The sequence below is a fragment of the Erythrolamprus reginae genome, chromosome 4 (genome assembly GCF_031021105.1).
Source record: "Erythrolamprus reginae isolate rEryReg1 chromosome 4, rEryReg1.hap1, whole genome shotgun sequence".
In the NCBI taxonomy this organism is placed as follows: Eukaryota; Metazoa; Chordata; class Lepidosauria; order Squamata; family Dipsadidae; genus Erythrolamprus; species Erythrolamprus reginae.
In genome coordinates, this window is record NC_091953.1 from 71,881,304 (window position 1) to 71,903,103 (window position 21,800).

Consider the following 21,800-nt stretch of genomic DNA (forward strand, 5'->3'; position numbering starts at 1 on the left):
ATTTCTTCTTTTCTTTCTCCTTCCCACCTTCTTCCCTCCCTCCCTCCCTTCCCTCATTCCTCTCTTACTCTCCCGTTTCATAAGTTTCCTTGCTTCCTTCCTCTGTTTCTGTCCCTTCCCTCTTTCCTTCCTTCCTTCCCACCCTCCGTCCATTCATTCACCCATTCCTCTCTTGATCGCTTAAAGCCGGTCCCTGGTGCAAAAAGGGTTGGGGACCTCTGTCCTACAGGATTGGGTGGCAGAGAAGTTGAACATATGTAAATTTAAAAGTTTAAGAAAGTTTACAAGTTAAGTGAAAGAAACTTCATTATTCATTTATATGTACATGTACATTTCTTCATTAAAAACATGTCTTTCTGCATAATTTAGACTAACTTTGTGAGTTTTTTGAGGGCTGGAACCAATTAAAATTATTTACATTAATTCCTATGGGGAAAAGTCGTTCGAGATAAGAGCTGCTCGACTTAAGAGCCCAGGTCCGGAACGAATTAAACTCGTATCTCGAGGTACCAGGACTCAGGCTTCAGGACTCAGCTGGGAAACGGCGCGAGCGAGCGGCGCGAGCGAACGGCTTGTCCACCGCCTGCCTGCCCATGCGCCCGCCGCTCGCCCACCCTTCGCCCGCCCACGCCGTTTGCTCGTGCCGCTTCCCAGCTGAGTCCTGAAGCGAATTGGCTTCAGGACTCAGCTGGGAAGCGGCGCGAGCGAGCGGCGCGAGCGAACGGCTTGTCCGCCGCCTGCCTGCCCGCTCGCCCACCGCTCGCCCACCGCTCGCCCACGCCGTTCGCTCGTGCCGCTTCCCAGCTGAGTCCTGAAGCGAATTGGCTTCATGACTCAGCTGGGAAGCGGCGCGAGCGAACGGCGTGGGCGGGCGAAGGGTGGGCGAGCGGCAGCGAGGAGTTTGCGTGGGCAGTGGGGAAACCCCAATCTTCAGCTCCTCGCTGCTGCGGCGGAAGTAAAAACACCATCTGCGCATGCGCAGATGGTGTTTTTACTTCCACAGCGCTACTTCGCTAAAAACCGATCATTGCGAGGGGTCCTGGAGCGGAACCCTCGCAATGATCGGGGGATCACTACAGTGATCCCCCGATCATTGCGAGGGTTCCGCTCCAGGACCCCTCGCAATGATCGGTTTTTAGCGAAGTAGCGCTGTGGAAGTAAAAACACCATCTGCGCATGCGCAGATGGTGTTTTTACTTCCGCCGCAGCAGCGAGGAGCCGAAGATTGGGGTTTCCCCACTGCCCACGCAAACTCCTCGCTGCCGCTCGCCCACCCTTCGCCCGCCCACGCCGTTCGCTCGCGCCGCTTCCCAGCTGAGTCATGAAGCCAATTCGCTTCAGGACTCAGCTGGGAAGCGGCACGAGCGAACGGCGTGGGCGGGCGAAGGGCGGGCGAGCGGTGGGCGAGCGGGCAGGCAGGCGGCGGACAAGCCGTTCGCTCGCGCCGCTCGCTCGCGCCGCTTCCCAGCTGAGTCCTGAAGCCAATTCGCTTCAGGACTCAGCTGGGAAGCGGCACAAGCAAACGGCGTGGGCGGGCGAAGGGTGGGCGAGCGGCGGGCGCATGGGCAGGCAGGCGGTGGACAAGCCGTTCGCTCGCGCCGCTCGCTCGCGCCGTTTCCCAGCTGAGTCCTGAAGCCAATTCGCTTCAGGACTCAGCTGGGAAGCCGCGCGGCTGTTTTAAAACGTCGCCGCCGGCATGGGGGGCTTCCTAGCAGCCCCCCAAACCTGGGTTGGGGGTCCGGGGGGTGCTGGCAAGCCCCCCATGCCAGCGGCAACGTTTTAAAACAGCCGCGCGGCTTCCCAGCTGAGTCCTGAAGCGAACTTCCGCATTTGTCTTCGAGACTCAGTTGGGGAGCCGCGCGGCTGTTTTAAAACGTCGCCGCCGGCATGGGGGGCTTCCTAGCAGCCCCCCAAACCCGGGTTGGGGGTCCGGTGGGGTGCTGGCAAGCCCCCCATGCCGGTGGTGACGTTTTAAAACAGCCGCGCGGCTTCCCAACTGAGTCCCGAAGACAAACGTCAAAGGCGAACTTCCGCGTTTGTCTTCGGGACTCAGTTGGGAAGCCGCGCGGCTGTTTTAAAACGTCGCCGCCGGCATGGGGGGCTTGCCAGCACCCCCCGGACCCCCAACCCGGGTTTGGGGGGCTGCTAGGAAGCCCCCCATGCCGGCGGCGACATTTTAAAACAGCCTCCCGACTTCCCAACTGAGTCCCGAAGACAAACGTCAAAGGCGAACTTCCGCGTTTGTCTTCGGGACTCAGTTGGGAAGCCGCGCGGCTGTTTTAAAACGTCGCCGCCGGCATGGGGGGCTTGCCAGCACCCCCCCAAACCCGGGTGGCCGGGCGAGCAGCGAGCAAACGGCGGGTGGCCGGGCGAAGGGCGGGCGAACGGCGGGCGGGCGGGTGCTGGGGGGGCTTCTTGCCCTCCCGCCAGCAAGCGGGGGAAGACCCAGGGAAGCCGCCCAGCAGCTGATCTGCCCGGCGCCATCTACGCATGCGTGGCCATAAAAAAAAAGGGCGTGCATGTGCAGATGGTGTTTTTACTTCCGGGTTGAAAAATCGCGATTTAGTCCGTTTGCAATGATCGGGATCGCGATACCTGGGGGATCACTGTATATTTGTTTTCGTAGATTTTCACGGGTACAGGTATGACGGTCTTGGTATATTCAGGTTTCTTCCCGTGTAGGATTTGGAAATTTCTGGCGAAGTTTTTCTTTCCCATGTGGCCAAATTATGAAGGTGTCATCTACATATCTAAGCCAGAGTTTGGGTTTGTATTCAGATTTGTCCAAGGCATTGGTTTCAAAATATTCCATGTATAAGTTTGCGATGACGGGTGACAGGGGTGATTCACCAGGAAGTTTCTACACAGCAGGCAATTGCTGAGCCATCAAACCACACCCAGCCACCAGTATTTATAGAAGGAAGGCAGCTCAGATCTCGCAGTGTTCGCCTTAGAACAAGGACAGAAACACCAGCCTGAAGATGACGAGTGAGACCTCATCGAAACGTCGCCAGAAATTTCCAAATCCTACACGGGAAGAAACCCGAATATACCAAGACCGTCACATAAAATGTGGTTATATTTTGTTTCCTATGGAATATAGGTCAAGCAGATAAATGTCAGTCTTAAATGAAAAGTTTATAAGTTCTGTAAAGAATATATTTAGAGTTCTGCTGTCACATAATAAATAAGTTTATTTATTTCATATTTTTTATTATTTATTTCTATTCCAGTGAAGAGCACTTTATTTGAGTTATTGTCTAAATTAAATTCCTATCTTGTTACTTTTTCTTTATAGATTGGCAGATTACTACTCTTTCTATGCTGTTGGGTGGTGCCACCATAATTCTTATAGCTTTTTTGGTTGGACTAATTTCTATTTGTGTGGGATCACGGAGAAGGTTCTACCGGCCTATTGCTGTCATGCTGTTTGCGGCAGGTAAGTTAACAGTTGTTACTTTCTAAAGGGCAAAGATAAAACATCTCTGATAATCCAAAAATAATTCCTTCATTTCAGATGGTTCAGCTTTTGTTTGGCCAAGAAACCCCAAGATTTCTTTCCAGGCCAACTCTTTCTATCATTTAAAGTTTGAAGAGCATTCTTTATCAGCAGGCCAAAATCCCAGTGGCAACTAAATGGAGTACTTCTGCACCTATTTTTTCAGCCTAGATGTCATTACAAGAAATAAAGCACACATTATAGTGTCTTATCTCCTCTGGCATTGCTTGCTTGACATTTTAAAAACACATTGTAAGTTTTTATAACAGATACCATTTCAGATCTTTGTAGAAGCTTAAGGGACTTTATTGTGCAAGATAGTGATAGTGTTTTTAGCATTAGTTTTGGAAATCATTCATATAAAAATAAATAGGATTAAACTCAAATGTGTTTATATATAGTGATGGGCGAACCCAACAAAGTTTGGGTTTGGCAAGTTCAGCCGAACTTTGCCATGAAGTTCGGGTGAGTTCGTCGAACCCGAACCTGAACCCGAACTCTGAACTCTTCTGGAAATAAAGCCACACTTTATTAAAAGTAAATTGTCAGAGAGCTCTTTTTAGATAGAAAAAGGAAATGCAGAGAAAGAAAGTGGCCCTGTGGCTGACCCCAAATTAAATTTAGAGAGCGCACTAGTGGCTTTAGATTGCATAGAGAAAGGAAATGCAGAGAAAGAAAGTGGCCCTGCGGTTGACCCAAAATTATATTTGCAATAGGGTGAAGAGGGATAAGCAGAGTAGCAGGAGGAGGCAACAGCAGGCACCTGCTATTTTACAGCAATACTGTGTGCAGTAGGCACCTGCTATTTTACAGCAATCCTGTGTGATGGGAGGACATGTGCTATGTGGTGCGCTCGGTCCCTGGCCACTGTGGCCAGTGGTACCAGCAGACTGAATGCTGAGGGTCTGCAGCCTTGTCCCTCTTCTGCTGGCTGACTGGGGCTGTGGGACCACCACAGCCTCTTCCTCCTCTGAACTCTGCCGGCCTTCGGTCCACGTGGGATCTAGCACCTCGTCATCACCCCTGGCATCTTCTTCCACCCACTCCTCCCTGCTAGCCTTCCTCTCAGCCTCAACATTGCAGTAAGCTGCAGGAGCGGGGATCTGGGTCTCATCATCCTTCCTCGATGATGCCCTGGACACTCCTCTTTCTCCAGCAGAAGCTCTGGGCTATCCAGAAGCCAAAGGTCTGCAACTGGGGATGGGGCAGGTGGACGGCCCCAAATTAAATTGACAGAGAGCACTAGTGGCTTGTTTTTAGATAGAAAAAGGAAATGCAGAGAAAGTAGGTGTTTCTGTGGTTGACCCCAAATTAAATTTAGAGAGAGCACTAGTGGCTTTAGATTACATAGAAAAAGGAAATGCAGAGAAAGAAAGTGGCCCTGTGGTGGACCCAAAAGTACAAGTGCCAGAGGTCAGTAGCAGCAGTGCAAGACTGACCGGCCCCCTTAAATTACTGGAAAGCCCTAATTTATCCCTACTATACTAACCTTTTCAACCCAATCTGCCTGTAGGACAAGTCTATCGTTGACCCGGAGGTCAGGCTCAGTAGCAGCAATGCAAGACTGACCGGCTCCTTTAAATTACTGGAAAGCCCTAATGTATCCCTTCTACAGTAACTTTTCCAACCCAATCTGCACATAGGACAAATCTATTGTTGAGCAATCTACTAATATCCCAGAGCTCAAGACAAGGTACTACTTCTTTGGAATCACATTAGGTTTAAGAATGAGATTCATTAATGTAGTCTCACATTTCTCAACCACAACAACTTTTAGATGAAAGGACTTCAACTCCCATTATAGCTGCCCCGTGGTTGACCCCAAAACACATATGCCACAGAGCTCTATGTGGCTTTAATTTAGATTGCTGTGAGCTGCCCCAAGCGCTCGGAGAAGGGCAGCATACAAGTCCAATTAAATAAATAAATAAAGAGAGAGAGAGAGAGAAAGGAAATGCACAGAAAGAAAATGGCCCTGTGGTTGACCGAAAATCACATACTTCTGCACGTACCTGAACTATGCAAGTTAGGTTCACCTTTCAGTGGAAGTGTAGACAGGAACTGCAGTCTTGTTCAGGATCAGGAAACTTTTTTTCCTTGGATCCTGGGTGTCAGGCTGGGCACCCAGAACAAGGCAGGCACTGGAAAACACTGGAACTGTTGAAGACAGGAACTGCAGTCTTGCTCAGGAAATTTTTTTTCCTTGGGTCCTGGCTGGCTTTGACCACAAAATCAAATTAAAACACTGTACAACTGGAACATGAGGAGAGAGGAACTGCCCCCCTGCCCCCTGTCTTTATCTTCTTCTGCCCTGGCTGGATTGCTAGGCTGGTATGACCCACCCACCCCGCCCACACAACTTTTCTTCTTTCTTTAATTTGGATGAAGACAATGTCACAGTTTAGAAATATCAATTTCAGTGAAGCAGCAAGCAGATGCAGCCAAATTGCTCTTCGAAATCTCCCCAATCTATCTCTCCCTCTCAGCAGCAGCAACAGAACTGTCCCTAACTAGCTACTAATCTCTTCCAATGGTGATGAACCTCATGGTGCTGCCTTTTATAGAGGCAGGTCAGGTGTCCCTCTGGACCAATCTAAGCCATGCATCTGACGGGCCAATCACTGGCCAGCAGGACCCATGGCCAATCACAGCCTTTTCTTGCATTTTATGTCCGGAGACTGCATGGCTTCAGCTAAGAAGAACACTTTTGATTGGTGTGTTGCAGAGTTCATGCCGAACGCCGAACTTTTGCACAGACTTTCAAACAAGTGCGGGTTCGGCATGCTGAACACAGCAAAGTTCAGTACGAACCCAAACTGTGCAAGTTCGGTTCGCCCAACACTATTTATATATTTATGCTCCACAGAAAGCCTTACTTTCATTGTTTCAGCCTTTTGTTATTTATTTCAATGACCATCATAGTAAATAAATTCCTTATTTTTCAAAGGAAAGGGATTGCCATATTTTTCAGAGAATAAGACACACCTTCCTGCCCAAAAAAGTGGTGAAAATCTGGGTGCGTCTTATACTTCGAATATGGATCTTATACTTTGAATATGCCCTGCCCACAGGCTCCGTGCATTGCATTTTTGGATGGTTCCAGGTGGTGGGGATCCTCACTTCCACATGGAATCCAAAGAACTGCCTTGAGAGCATTCCTAACAAAGAGCAAAGGGGGTGAATGTTTGGGAGGAGTGAAAAAGATGCTGTGCTGGAATCATCCCAGCTGCCAAAATATGGAATCTGATTCCTAACAGAGCAAGGAGTGCAGAAGGGAGGTAGAGGTGGGAGGAGGCAGTGTGGCTGGGGGTTGGAAGTGGAATGCAGAAGTCGGGGGCAACTCAGGTCTTGGGAGAACTGCAAGGGGGCTCATTTCCCTTGTAACTGTAGCAGGTCTGGATTTCTAACTGTGGCAGGTCTGGATTTGAAAGACTCAGGAGTTCTCAAAGACAAGGAGCTTTCCAATAAGATCATTTTAAACAAGAGGCAAAAAACACTGCCGCTTGGGACAGATCACTCATCTAAATGCCTAACTGAGCAAGCGATTGGGATCTCCAGCCTTGGTTTTGATCCCAAGTCGCCTGAAAAGTGAAGATATGGAGGAAAGAGATACCAGGTGGCAGATTTCTCTCTCCCCCAAAATGAAGGGGGATCTGCCACTGAAAACTTCTTATTAAATCCTTTGCTCTCTTTCTGCGGTGACTTGGGTCAAAACCAAAGCAAGAGATAATAATAATAATAATAATAATAATAATAATAATAATAATAATTATTATTATTATTATTATTATTATTATAATTATAATTATAATTATAATTATAATTTATTAGATTTGTATGCCGCCACTCTCTGAAGACTTAGTTAGGTGTTCAGATGTTTGCTTAGTTAGGTATTCAGATGAGCGTTTTTTTTCTCAGGCCGCAGCATTTTTTGCCTCTTGTTTAAAATGATCTTATTGTTTTAAAATATCTTATCTTTAAAACATCTTCAAGAACTCCTGCAATCTTTGAAATCTGGACCTTCCACAGTTACAAGGGAAGTGAGCCATCTTGCAGTTCTCCCAAGGACCCGAATTACCCCTGACTTCTGCCTCCCACTTCCAAACCCCGGCTGCTGTTTCCTCCTCCCGCCACTCCCTCCTTCCCTCCCTCCTGCACTCTTTGCTCTGTTGGGAATCGGGTTCCGTGTTTTGGCAGCTGGGATGATCTATCCTAATTTCTGTAGAAAAATGCATAATAAAACAGAAAGTCTGATTAAAGGTTTGAAGAATATGTGCTTTAAAGAAATCTCCTTAGTCTTCTAAATTTTCCTAGTATTACCTGAGGAGACTTTTCTTGGAAAATTTAGTTACTTTATACCTTATATTTCCATAGCAGAAATCTGAGATTTACCTTATGCAATAAAAGTGGATTCTGAAAAATCCAGGAATATCTGCTACTATCTAATATGCTTTATTAATAATACAAAAACAGAAAAGTTTATACAATCATATATAATTACCTATAATTTCTTATTCACATTTCTGTAATCTTAGAAAGCAAAAGTCATTTTTATTGATAGAACAGATAAAAAGATCTGTGCTGCTTGTTATCAAAATCCCAGTGGAAGTGAGGACCTCGCTAATCCTGATGCTCGTAAGCAGAGGCAGAATTCTTCTTTTCTTGTTTTCCTCCCTCAAAATTAAGGTGCATCTTATATTCTGATGCATTTTATATTCTGAAAAATATGATATATGAAGAAATTATTTTTAAGGCTCATATGCAATTTCAAGGATGTTCTTTAGTGTATAACAAAATCACCATTGATTTGGATTTGGATATCAATTAAGTTAGCTAATAATAGTTTTCCCTTCCTTCTTGCTAAATTTTTCAGCTGCGACTTCCTTTCTGTCAATCATATTTTTGCTGGCACGGAAATAGTAAGCTTGTCTGATAAATCAAAATAGAGAGAATGACAGAACTATCTAATCTGCTAGGTGGATTTTTAAAAATCAATTTAAAAGGATGAATATAATTATAACGAAAAAAATCCTACTGCCATCTTCAGTTTCCATTATTTTAGTTAGATTGTTTTTAGAGGGAAAGGAATACATTAAGGTATTGTTATATTAAAGCTGTACCTTCTAATTTTTAAATCTATTCAAACAATAACTTATTGGACCCAAATCAGCATGGCTTTACTGAAGGCAAATCAAGTCACACTAATCTCATTGATTTCTTTGACTATGTCACAAAGGTGTTGGATGAAGGTGGTGCCGTGGATATTGCCTATCTGGACTTCAGCAAAGCCTTTGATACGGTTCCACATAAAGAGCTGATAGATAAATTAATGAAGATTAGACTTAATCCCTGGATAGTTCAGTGGATTTGCAGCTGGCTGAAGCGTAGACATCAGAGAGTTGTTGTTAATGGCGAGTATTCTGAGCAGGGACAGGTTACAAGTGGTGTGCCACAAGGGTCTGTTCTGGGTCCTATTCTTTTTAATATGTTTGTGAGTGACATAGGGGAAGGTTTGGTAGGGAAGGTTTGCCTATTTGCCGATGACTCTAAAGTGTGCAATAGGGTTGATATTCCTGGAGGCGTCTGTAATATGGTAAATGATTTAGCTTTACTAGATAAATGGTCAAAGCAATGGAAACTGCAGTTTAATGTTTCCAAATGTAAAATAATGCACTTGGGGAAAAGGAATCCTCAATCTGAGTATTGTATTGGCAGTTCTGTGTTAGCAAAAACTTCAAAACAGAAGGATTTAGGGGTAGATATCCAGGATATCTGACAGTCTCAAAATGGGTGAGCTGAGTGGTCGGGCGGTAGGAAAAGCAAGTAGAATGCTTGGCTACATAGAAGAGGGAGATTGTGATCCCACTATATAGAGTGCTGGTGAGACCACATTTGGAGTACTGTGTTCTGTTCTGGAGACCTCACTTACAAAAAGATATTTACAAAATTGAACGGGTCCAAAAACAGGCTACAAGAATGGTGGAAGGTCTTAAGCATAAAACGTATCAGGAAAGACTTAATGAACTCAATCTGTATAGTCTGGAGGACAGAAGGAAAAGGGGGGACATGATCGAAACATTTAAATATGTTAAAGGGTTAAATAAGGTTCAGGAGGGAAGTGTTTTTAATAGGAAAGTGAACACAAGAACAAGGGGACACAATCTGAAGTTAGTTGGGGGAAAGATCAAAAGCAACATGAGAAAATATTATTTTACTGAAAGAGTAGTAGATCCTTGGAACAAACTTCCAGCAGACATGGTTGGTAAATCCACAGTAACTGAAATTAAACATGCCTGGGATAAACATATATCCATCCTACGATAAAATACAGGAAATAGTATAAGGGCAGACTAGATGGACCATGAGGTCTTTTTCTGCCGTCAGTATTCTATGTTTCTATGTTTCTATTTGCAAGGATTGTTTTGATCTTTGTTCCACTCACCATTGTTTATTGAAAACATGTTTTATTTTAGTTATTTTACTTAAACATTTATAGTTTTATTATTTATTTATTTATTTGTCCAGTACACAACATATATTTAAGAGAATAGACATGTAGTAATTTATATAAAGAAAAGGATAGAAGATAAGATATAAAAATAGAGGAGAAGATATATGAAAGTAAGAAAAGATATATGAGATAAAGGAGAGACAATTGTAGTTCTTCAGCTGCTTTCATTCAAGCCATTGCGTATCATCTGTTTGAAAAAAGCTTCAGTTATCTGACAGAATAAGGAGGACAAAAAGGATTATACTAGAGCGGAGGCGGGGGAGATCAAACTGGTGACCCAGGAACCAGGTGTGTCATGCAAGGGCTATGCCTGCCCCGGTTCCACAAAGGCAAAAAAGTCACAATACACTGTGATACATCACGTGACACGATCAAGTTTGAATGATAATACAAATAATTTTAAACATTCAACAACTTTAAAACTTGTAGTAAACAATGCTGCAGAAGCTGGAAAACAAAATAAACCATTTTGTATCACAGATTTGTTAAGACTGAAAAGAGTGTGAAAGAGAAATTGATTCAGTGATGCCAAGAACATATCAGAACAAAAGTTAGATTGCTATTTTCTGTTGGTTTAGAATTCCTACATAAATAGATGAAACTGCTATTGAAAAGAGAAATTTGTTAACAATTAAAAATGTTTCAGTGCCTTGAGATAATTGGATTTTGCTAATAAACAAGAATGGTGGGTTTTTTTCAAAATATTTATTCAAATGTCTACATTTACAGTGTTAGTATCAATCAGGGGTCTGCAACCTTAAACACTCAAAGAGCCATTTGGACCACTTTCCCAAAGAAAGCAAAACACTCGGAGCCACAGAACCAGGGTGGGTGTGGCCAACTTGATACCACTCACTCCCACTGAGTCACATGACCCCCCCAGCCATACCTACTCAGGTTTTGTGGTTCTCAGTTATTTTCTATGGGAAACAGGTATGTCTTTTTCCTCTTCTCTCCCTCTCTTTCTTTCTTCCTCTCTCCCATCTCTTTCTCTTTGCCCCCTCTTCCTCCCCCATTTCTTTCTTCCTCCCCTTCTCCCTCCCTCATTTTTCTCCCTCCCTCTTTCCCTCATCGCTCTTTCTCTCTCCCTCTTTCTCAAAACTCTTTCTCCCTTTCTTTCACCCTCTTTCTTCCTCCCTCCCCCTCTCCCCCTCCTTCCCACTCCCACTCCCTCCCTCTCTCATCCACCCCGTCTCTCCCTGTCTCCCTCTCTTCCCCCTCTCTTTCATCACAAAGTCACTCATTCATCATGTAATAAGTATAATATCCAGCCATAGTATTAAAAATCATAGGAGCTGTATTTTATCCTTTGCAAAGAGCATCATGGAATTTGGGAGAAAGTATTCTAGTGTAAAATGACAAATAAAAATGAATAGAAAATATGGATTGTTGTGTTACAGATTTTATAAATCTCTGCCTCTCTCCTTTCCCCCTCTCTCTTTCCCTCTCTCTCGTTCTTTCCCTCCCCTTCTCTCATTCTCTGTCATTCTCATTCTCTCTTTCTCTTTCATTTTCCCCCACTCTCATTGTCTTTCCCTCCCCCTCTCATTCTCTGTCTCTCTCATTCTGTCTGTCTCTCATTCTTCTGTCTCTCTTTCTCTCTCCCCCTCCCTCCTTCATCATACATTTTGTGATGTTTTAGAAAAAATAACTGACTGACTACTGCTGTGAAGAAAATGAAATGAATTATAGATATAGAATTAAATAATTTAAAAAGACCATTTAAATCATCAATTCCGTATTCAGTGCAGGGATCAAAATTAAAGCATCCTTAAGATGGTTATTCAGCCTTTGACTGTGCTCACCCAGAAAAAGAAGTTCACATTTCCTTGATAAATAAATTAATTGTTCAAATGCTGTTTCCACCAGGTAGTGTTTCCTAGTATTTATTTCTAATTTATGAACAAATAATAATAATAATTATTATTAATAATTTATTAGACTTGTATGCCACCCCTCTCTGAAGACTCGGAGCAGCTAGTCTGGGAAAAGCACCAACTCGACCTAGTTGCATTCTTTAGTGATAATAGCAACCATTTATCATTCAAGAGAATAAATCAGCTCACTGGAATCTAGGACAAACATCATCCAGCAAAGAATGTCTTTTAGTAAGGCAGGAATCATGTTTTTGAAGCCTTTTTCAGGCACCCATCCCATTCGAACACCTCTTTTATGAACGGCGTTGAAACCCCACACTCAATTACCCCAAATCCTTAGCTTTTATACTGACTGGAAGTGACATCACACCCCAAAGAGGTAAAGCTATAAGCTTATTTCCTTTTACTATGCAAGTCCTCTTGCCTTCTCAGAAATATCCTACATCTAGCTTCTAATAGCTGCCCTGAGGCTTCAGAGAGGGGCAGCATACACATCTAATAAATAATAATAATAATAATAATAATAATAATAATAATAATAATAATAATAATAATGGGCTATCCACTCTAATGTCTTCCTCATCCTCCAACTGAGACCACTCTCCTATTGTTATATCAGACCCCTCTGGTAGTTCCTTGGGTTCACTCAGGTCATTTCCCCCCTCACTATCACTCTCTGCATCAGCTGGCAACCCCACTGGCCCAGGGTATCAAAGGGGCCTGGCTCATCCTCCTCAAAATCTGACATGACCAGAGGTGGACAAGGAGTGCTCACAACAGTACCATACTTTTTTGTCTCATGCATTGTGATGATGATAAGAACTTTTGACATCTTCCTGTTTCACCTACTCCGTTTCTCCTCCTCCTTCATCTCCCCTCTTTGCCCTTTCACCTGATACCAAAAAAAAAGCTTATTACAATAATATAGCATGGCTGCTAGAAAAAAAAAAGGAATTTTGGGTGTAGTGGTGGAACATCTTCCTATTCCATCTATTCCCTTTCTCCTCCTCCTCCTCCCCCATTTCCCCCACCACCTGTAGGGGGAGGAGGAGTAGGAGGAGAAAGGGAATAGGTGGAATAGGAAGATGTTCCACCACTACACCCAATTTACATTTTTTTTCTAGCAGCCATGCTATATTATTGTATTAAGCTTTTTTTTCTAGTATCATTGTCACATTTTCATTTTTATTTCTTTTCATAAGTTAAAGACTTTGTATTTGTCTGCATTTCATTATCTTTTCAAACCTTTCTTTTTGGATTTTGTTTTACTTGCATGATATCAAATGTGACAATATTTAAATATTTATTTATATAAATATATAAATATTTATTTAATTCAAATCATAAGGATAATTCTGCAGCACCTCATTCAATAGACATATATCCACCCAATCATTTGATGAGACATTGAGGAATACTGTTCAAGTATTTCCAGAGTCCACACAGAGTCCAGCAAGAGTTGGGCGACTTATAAATCCAACAAATAAGTAAAATAAATAAATAAGTACAGTGATACCTCGTCTTACAAACGCCTCATCATACAAACTTTTCGAGATACAAACCCGGGGTTTAAGATTTTTTTGCCTCTTCTTACAAACTATTTTCACCTTACAAACCCACCACCGCCGCTGGGATGCCTCGCTTCCGGACTTCTGTTGCCAGCGAAGCACCAGTTTTTGCGCTGCTGGGATTCCCCTGAGGCTCCCCTCCATTGGAAACCCCACCTCCAGACTTCCCTGTTTTTGTGATGCTGCAGGGAATCCCAGCAGGGCAAAAATGAGCGCTTCGCTGGCAATGGAAGTCCGGAGGTGGGGTTTCCCAGCAAGGGGAGCCTTGGTGAAATCGCAGCATTGCAAAAATACAGAGGTCCAAAGATGGGGTTTTGAGGACTTCGGTGTTTTTGTGATGCTGCAATTTCACTGATGCTCCCTTCGCTGGGAAACCCCACCTCTGGACTTCCGTTGCCAGCAAAGCGCTTGTTTTTGCGATGCTGGGATTCCCCTGCTGGGATTCCCCTGCAGCATTGCAAAAACACAGAAGTCCAGAGGTGGGGTTTCCCATGGAGGGGAGCCTCAGGGGAATCCCAGCAGCACAAAAACGGGCACTTTGGCTGGCAAAACTGGTGAATTTTGGGCTTGCACGCATTAATCGCTTTTCCATTGATTCCTATGGGAAACATTGTTTCATCTTACAAACTTTTCACCTTAAGAACCTCATCTCGGAACCAATTAAGTTTGTAAGACAAGGTATCACTGTACATGTTTTTGTTTAATGAACCTGCCATCTAGTCCAAGCTGGCGGTAATGGCCAACACCCCAGAGTATAGGCTCAGGATACAGAAAAATCTAGACAGACTTGTACAGTGGGCTGAAATGAACAAAATGAAGTTCAATGTAGAGAAAAGTAAAATCCTGCAACTAGGCAAAAAACCCCTCAAAACATACATACAAACTGGGCGAAATCACACTCACCATAAGTGACTGTGAAAGGGATCTTGGAGTCTTGGTGGATAACCAGCTAAACATGGGCCAGCAATGTGCAGCAGCGGCTTAAAAAGCCAACACAATCCTAAACTGCATGAACAGGGGGATACACTCCAAGACCAGAGAGGTAATAATACCACTCTATAAGGCCCTGGTCAGACCGCACCTGGAGTATTGCATCCAGTTCTGGTCACCACACTTCAAAAGAGATATAGAGACTCTGGAAAGGGTGCAGAAAAGAGCAACTAAAATGATAAGGGGACTAGACCAGGCCATACGAGGAAAGGTTGCTGGAACTGGGCATGGATAGTCTAGTAAAAAGAAGGGCTAAGGGGGACATGATCGCTGTATACAGGTACTTAAGGGGTTGCCACGGAGAGGAGGGGGTCACACTATTTTCCAGGGCACCAGAGGGCCGGATGAGGAACAATGGTTGGAAGCTGACCAAGGAGAGATTCAACCTGGAGATAAGGAAGAACTTCCTGATGGTCAGAGCGATCAACCAGTGGAATAGCCTGCCAGTGGAGGTTGTGAACTCCCCAACTTTGGACATTTTCTAGAGGAGATTGGACTGTCATTTGTCTAGGGTGCTATAGGATTTCCTGCTTAAGTAGGGGATTGGACTTGATGACCTGTAAGGTCCTTTTCAACTCTAATAATAAATAAAAAAAGAAGTAAAAATAAAATATTTAACTAGCTGGCTAATCGGAATTCCATGGGCCTTTTTATCACTTTCCCAATGTCAAGATGTACATGTTTTTTCTACAATCTTTCAAGATATTGATAATCATAATTAGTGGTTTCTATTTCACCAAGTTCTTTCTGCCACATCTTTCAAAGATAGGAATAAAATGTGTCCTCATCAAACCATTTGATTCTTTACCTATTCATGCTCTGATTGATAGGGGACTTCAGGATGGGTCATCTGTAGTCCTCTAGCTGTATGACTATATTGACCAACTGAAGACATGCCTCCCTGGTCATGTTCTCCAGTTTTTCAATGCAGTCTCAGCTCTTGGACATAAAATCTTTAGCTCCTGAGTTTAAACTACTGTAGTTGGTTTGTAATTTTTGTTTTTTCCCTGGTAGAGAATTCTATTTTTCCCTCTCCCCTCAATGAACAGAGCAAGAGGGGAGAGCTATTTGCAAGGAAGGATTCAGGTTCATCGTAGCACCCTTCCCTGGCTCCTTCACCAGCTGATGAGTGGCCAGGGCCCTTCTAAAGTATCGGCCAGCAATCGGTGCCTTGCTGATCAACGTTGGTTGTGGTGTGATACTCAAGTGCTCAGAGGGGGTAGCTTTTCCTCCCCCTACTTTTTCTGGCTTGAAACAGATGGTGTTGAAGCTGGGCCAAGTGCAACAAGTTCACCAGCTTTGGAAGGAGGCTACTAAGGTGAGAGCAGGTGCAACAAGTCCACACAACTTCCAATTCCCAGGACAACAGGCAGGTAAGGGGCCATTTGGCTCTTCATGGAGGTGGATGGGAGCCAGGAGTCTCAACCAGCTTGTGGGCATCACAACTTGGATTTCATTGCCACATGGTGGTGGCCATTTTGAATGAGGGGGCTGCCATTTTGGTATCAGCTTCATTGTCACATGGGTCCAGTGTAGGGGTGTGTGTGCAACTAATCTTTCCTCTAACATTCTGGGATGGAGGCTCTGCATACTGGATTGGTTTTAAAGAGTTTTTTCTACTCCTGCCTACAGTTCCTGTTGGCATCTGTTGGACATCCAGGCAATCCAGCTAATGCATCAGGCAATCCAGCTAATACATCCAGGCAATCCAGCTAATGCATTAGAATCAATGGGGGCTAGGATTTTACTCCCACCTGTTTGTCATCCAAAGATCCTCAGGAGGGTGGAGGGCAATCATAAATCTCAGTGGGCTCAACAAGTACCTGGTTTATCGCAGGTTCATTCCTCTCCTCCATCCTTCAGGGAATCAGGGAGTGAGATTTCCTAGCCTCCATGGACCTTATAGAAACTTACCTTGATGTTTCTCTCTGGTCAGGACACAGGCAGTTCCTGAGATTTTGTTATGCTGGGCACCATTTTTAATATGCCATCTTCCCATTTGGCTGGATTTGGCCCCCTGTAACCTGCATATGGAGGGACAGGTATGCTCCCCTGGCCCTTCTGTCCCAACTCCTGGGGAAGATGATCTCCCACTTGGACATTGGCTCTGGACTTTCACACTTATTACCTACAAGGGTTCCTCCTCCCCTACCAGAAGGGGGGGCAGGGCACCTCTCAGTTGAGGGTTTGGATGCCAGCCAGGTTTCTTCATTCCCTGCATTGGTGGGGGTCAAGTGCCCTCTCCAGGGTTGCTTCTTCAAAGACCAGGACAGGTCGATGATTTTGTCAGAGATCAGTCTGCTATGATTGGGGGCCCACTTTGGGATGAGTGTCACCCCTTCACAGGAGCGCCAGCACAATAACAACTGGCTGGAACTCATGGCAGCCCAGTTGGCCCTGATAGCCTTCCAACAGGACATCAGGGATTGCCATGTCCTCCTCCTAACAGACAATGTGTCCACAAAGGTCCACATAAATCAGCAGGCGGGCACCTAGTCCTTTCTGCTCATGGAGGAATCAGAGGCCCTGTGCAGTTGGACAAATGCCAACCTGTGGTCTCCCAAAGCAGATCACATTGCAGGGGTGGTGAATGTTCAGGCAGACTGATTGAGCAGGACTCACAGCTTCTCCACAGTGGGTGTAGCTACTCTCCTAGGATGGAATGACGCCAACCATAGCCTATAAGGACTGAACCTGAAATCATATAAATAGGGCTCCCTAAGGATCACATCCCCTCTTTTGGCTCAGTCCCTAGCCATAGGATACGTGCATCTCTCCCATCCTTAAAGGCTAGCCACTTCTGAGATGAAAAATCTTTTTTCTTCAAATTCATCAGTGAGTACCAGGGAAAATAAGAATCATCAATAACATCTGCCTCCTCTGATAACATGTGTCAGTTGAGGTGGGCGGTGGGCCGGTGCCCTGCCCTGAGGGGACAGCCGATGACAGCTGTCAAAATTTTAACTATCAATTGATTCTGGCTGTGAAAGCATTATTGACTTTGGGAATCACTGTTCGAGGGGAGAGAGTTTGGGGATCACTGTTTTTATCATTCCATCAAAAGCTGGAGGGGAGAGAAGCTCTTTACACATCTGGTTCCAGTCTTTGCCTCATCAAGCCACAGGAGTCAAGCGCTCAAGTGGCCATCTACCTCTCCCTCCAGCTGGGTCCTCCATGGCCTAATAGCTGGATTGAATCAAAATAGTTTTACTGAGCTTGAATGATTTTTGCCATTGTTTACATCTGCAGTTTCCTGAAGTTGCTGAGATTGTAGCAGCCACAGGGCCTTAATCTGACAAGAATCGGCTGTTTTTCAGTTACGATGGCCATTTTGGATAAATTATCAACAGGTAGCCATTTTGAACACATTATTGTGCCGGTGGCAATTTTGCATACATTAACTTGCCATTGGTCATTTTGAATCTCATTATAATATATTAATCTCCTTAAATGTGACACGTGATTGCTGGTGGAGCAGAGAAGCAGCCTAACAGCCATTCATTTCTGCTAATAATAATAATAATAATAGCAACAACAGAGTTGGAAGGGACTTTGGAGGTCTTCTAGTCCAACCCCCTGCTTAGGCAGGAAACCCTATACTTCTTCAGACATATGGTTATCCAACATCTGCTTAAAAACTTCCAATGTTAGGGCATTCACAACTTCTGGAGGCAAGCTATTCCATTGATCAATCATTCTGTCAGGAAATTTCTCCTTAGTTCTAAGTTATTTCTCTCCTTGTTTAGTTTCCACCCATTGCTTCTTGTTCTATCCTCAGATGCTTGGAAAATAGGTTGACTCCTTCTTCTTTGTGGCAACCTCTGAGATACTGGAACACTGATATCATGTCTCCCCTGGTTCTTCTTTTCATTAAACTAGCTATGCCCAGTTCCTGCAATTGTTCTTCATATGTTTTAGCCTCCAATCCCCTAAATAATCTTTGTTGCTCTTCTCTGCACTTTTTCTAGAGTCTTAATATCCTTGTTTGCATTGTGGTGACCAAAACTGTGGCTTTACCATGGCATTATAAAATGGTATTAACACTTCATGTGATCTTGATTCTATCCCTCTGCTAATGCAGCCTAGAACTGTGTTGGCCTTTTTTGGAGACTTCCGGGGTGGCGCTATGTCGGAGCAGAGCAGAGAAAGCAATTGTGGTCTTTGCCCAACTTTCTGAGACTTGGATTGCCAGTTTAGGCAAACGATTATTCTGGAGGAGATCGTTACTATAAAGGGGATAAGCTGCTGCAAATGAGGAGAGGTGCTTTTCCCCATTGCAGCAGGTGGAACACTTGAAATTCAAGCTTAGAAGAGATCAACATGATGTGCAGATCCTAAGACATAGTGGTTTAACTTCAAAAAGAGGAAGCACTGAGATTGATCGGTAAACTTCTCTGTTGGACTTTATCTGTGTGATTTCGATATATTTAAGATATGGAGAGTCAATCTCTAAACACTCCCTTGAAAAGACTGATTTGATTGGAACCTAGGGAGGCTCAGAGATTAACCAGGCAGCATTAAGAGCAAAGAGCATAAAGTTTAACAAAGACTTTAAGCTCTAAGTGCAAAACAAACCAGATCTTGAACTTTGGAAGAAATATAGGATATAGACCAGCGTTTCCCAACCGGTGTGCCGCGGCACACTAGTGTGCCGCGAGACATCATCAGGTGTGCTGTGGCGAGAGGCGGCGGAGGAGAGTGGGCGGATAGGGCGGGCAATGGGGCAGGGCGGAGAAGCCAGGGGCGCGTTTGGCCGGAGGCACCTACTGCCGCACCTCCCTGCCCCTGCCTCCCCACGGTGCCTCCGGCCAAACGCACCCCTGGCTTCTCCGCCCTGCCCCATTGCCCGCCCGATCCGCCCACTCTCCTCCGCCGCCGCCTCCTGCCTTGGGGCGAGCAATCCGGGAGTCCGGGACTGTGTGGCTTTGCGCCATGAAGAGAAAATGGCCGACTTTTCCCTGCTGCCGTTTTCTCTTCATGCCGCAAAGCCACACAGTCCCAGACTCCCGGATCGCTCGCTTCTCCGGTCAGCAAAGCCATCTGCCCAGGAAAGCGCCATGCTGGCCGGAGAAGCGAGCGATCCGGGAGTCCGGGACTGTGTGGCTTTGCGCCATGAAGAGAAAACGGCAGCAGGGAAAAGTCGGCCGTTTTCTCTTCATGGCGCAAAGCCACACAGTCCCGGACTCCCAGATCGCTCACTTCTCCGGCCAGCGCGGCGCTTTCCTGGGCAGATGGCTTTGCTGACCGGAGAAGCGAGCGATCCGGGAGTCCGGGACTGTGTGGCTTTGCGCCATGAAGAGAAAGCGGCCGACTTTTCCCTGCTGCCGTTTTCTCTTCATGGCGCAAAGCCACACAGTCCCGGACTCCCGGATCGCTCGCTTCTCCGGTCAGCAAAACCATCTGCCCAGGAAAGCGCCGCGCTGGCCGGAGAAGCAAGCGATCCGGGAGTCCGGGACTGTGGCTTTCGGCCGGGCTAACGGGAGGCGGCGTGAGGCCGGGCGCTGGGGACGTCTGGGAGGGCGAGGAGGCTGATGGCTGCTGCGCACTCCACTCTCTCTCCGGCTCTCTCTCGCTCTTTCTTTTTCTCTCTGTTGCTGGCGTGGTGAACGAGAGAGAAAGAGAGAGAGAGAAAAAGGAGGGGAGAGAGAATGAGAGAAAGAAAGCAAGAGAAAGAGAGGGAAAGAAAGCAAGAGAGAGAGAGAAAGAAAGGGGGGAAGGAGGGAGAGGGAAAGACATAGAGAGAGGGAAGGAGGGAGAGAGAAAGAGAGCAAAAAAGAGAGGAAGAAAGAAAGAAAGAGGGATGGAGAGAAAGAAGGGAAGGAAGGGAGAGAAAGAGGGAGGGAGAAATAGAGTGAAATGGAGGAAGAGATTTTTTTTTGTCCAAACTTTTCTTTAGCCCCCCGCCCCCCCCCCCCTTCAGTGTTCCCCAGAATTTTGAAAACATGAATAATGTGCCACGGCTCAAAAAAGGTTGGGAAACACTGATATAGACTATTTGTCTCCTAGGAATATTGCCATTAACATAATTTAAATTTAGAGCTAACCTGGAGCTTAAGGCAGTCCTATTCCGTTCATACAATCAGCTGTCAGACGCAGGAGACAGCAAAAAGTGAGGAAAAGATGGGAGCGAGCATGACTACCCAGACCTGCAAGACGACATCTTGGAAGAGACCCAAGAAGGAGAAAGGGATTGGAGTGATTGGAGAATGGAACTGGAGAAATCGGAGATTTAAACTAGAGTCTTCTTTCAAAGCAGAGATCTGAATGTGTGAACTTGAGAGAGAGAGGGCAGAGAAAGGGGAACGAGAACAGAGGAGAACATCAGGCACAAGAGAGGATCTATCTGTCAAGAGAAGGATTTGAATGATGGGAAATAGAGTGGCTCTGAGGTAAACTTTGTGATCAGTGGACATTGACTCTCTTCTAGGATATTGATATTTGAACCATTTGCTGGACCTTGCTGGATTCGTATTCTGACTTCTTCTTTTTTCTGGACCTTTATTTTGAATACTAAGTATTGATGGTGATATCGGCATGGAAATACACTGGCAAGTGATTGGATTTGATTGCTGATATTTTTCTTGTGCGCTTATTATTTTTTTCTTTCTTTTCTTTATTCAACATATTTGAATTCTATATGACTTAAAATCTATCTAGAAATTACCGTGTTTCCCCGATAGTAAGGCAGTGTCTTACTTTCTTTTTACCCCCAAAAGCCCCACTGTGTCTTACTTTGGGGGTATGTCTTATATTGTCCCGGGCACCGGGGCCGGCTCGTCTTCGGGCTTCGGCGAGTCAGAGGGAGGGCATTTCAGCACACAAACGCTTCGAGGAAAAGGAAGGGACGCGGTCGCCCCCCCTCCCCTGCCGAACCTTTCCTTTCGGTCTCCACCCCCCCACCTCCACGCCGTCTTCTCTCCCTCCAATCACCCCCCCTCCATCCCCCCTCCCCCCTTCCAATGGGCTATTGGACGTGGCCAAACCCTGCACCTCCCGCGTCTCGTGTCCTCGGCGGTAGCGCATAGAAACACGTTCCCAAGCAGGAGCAGCGGTGGCAGCGGCAGCAGCAGCAGCGGTGGTGGCAAGGAGAGGAGCCCTGCCTCGGATACGAAAGGCGGACCCGGGCGAGCGAAGCCGAGTGACAGCAGCAGCACCTCAGGGGCGAGTCCAACGAAGGGACTCCAGCTTTCCCTGTATTCCTGGAGCTGCCGCGCCTGCCTCTTTTCCTTTTTTTGCCGGTTGTGCGCGCCACTTGTGCACGCCGTGTGTGGTGTGGCGCGGTGTCTGTTTGCAGCAATGGCTGCGGCGGCAGCAGCAGCGAGCAACAAGGCGTCGGGAAGGCTCCAGGGGAATGC

General features: G+C 45.6%; 1 protein-coding gene across 1 annotated transcript in view; it reads left to right on the forward strand.

The window, feature by feature from the left end:
* LOC139166693 (transmembrane protein 47) overlaps positions 1-21,800 on the forward strand; it is a 157,905-nt gene that overhangs the window by 93,692 nt on the left and 42,413 nt on the right. The window contains exon 2 of the mRNA XM_070750590.1: positions 3,299-3,439. Coding sequence (XP_070606691.1) covers positions 3,299-3,439 — 141 coding nt within the window. The remainder of the gene's footprint in view (positions 1-3,298; positions 3,440-21,800) is intronic.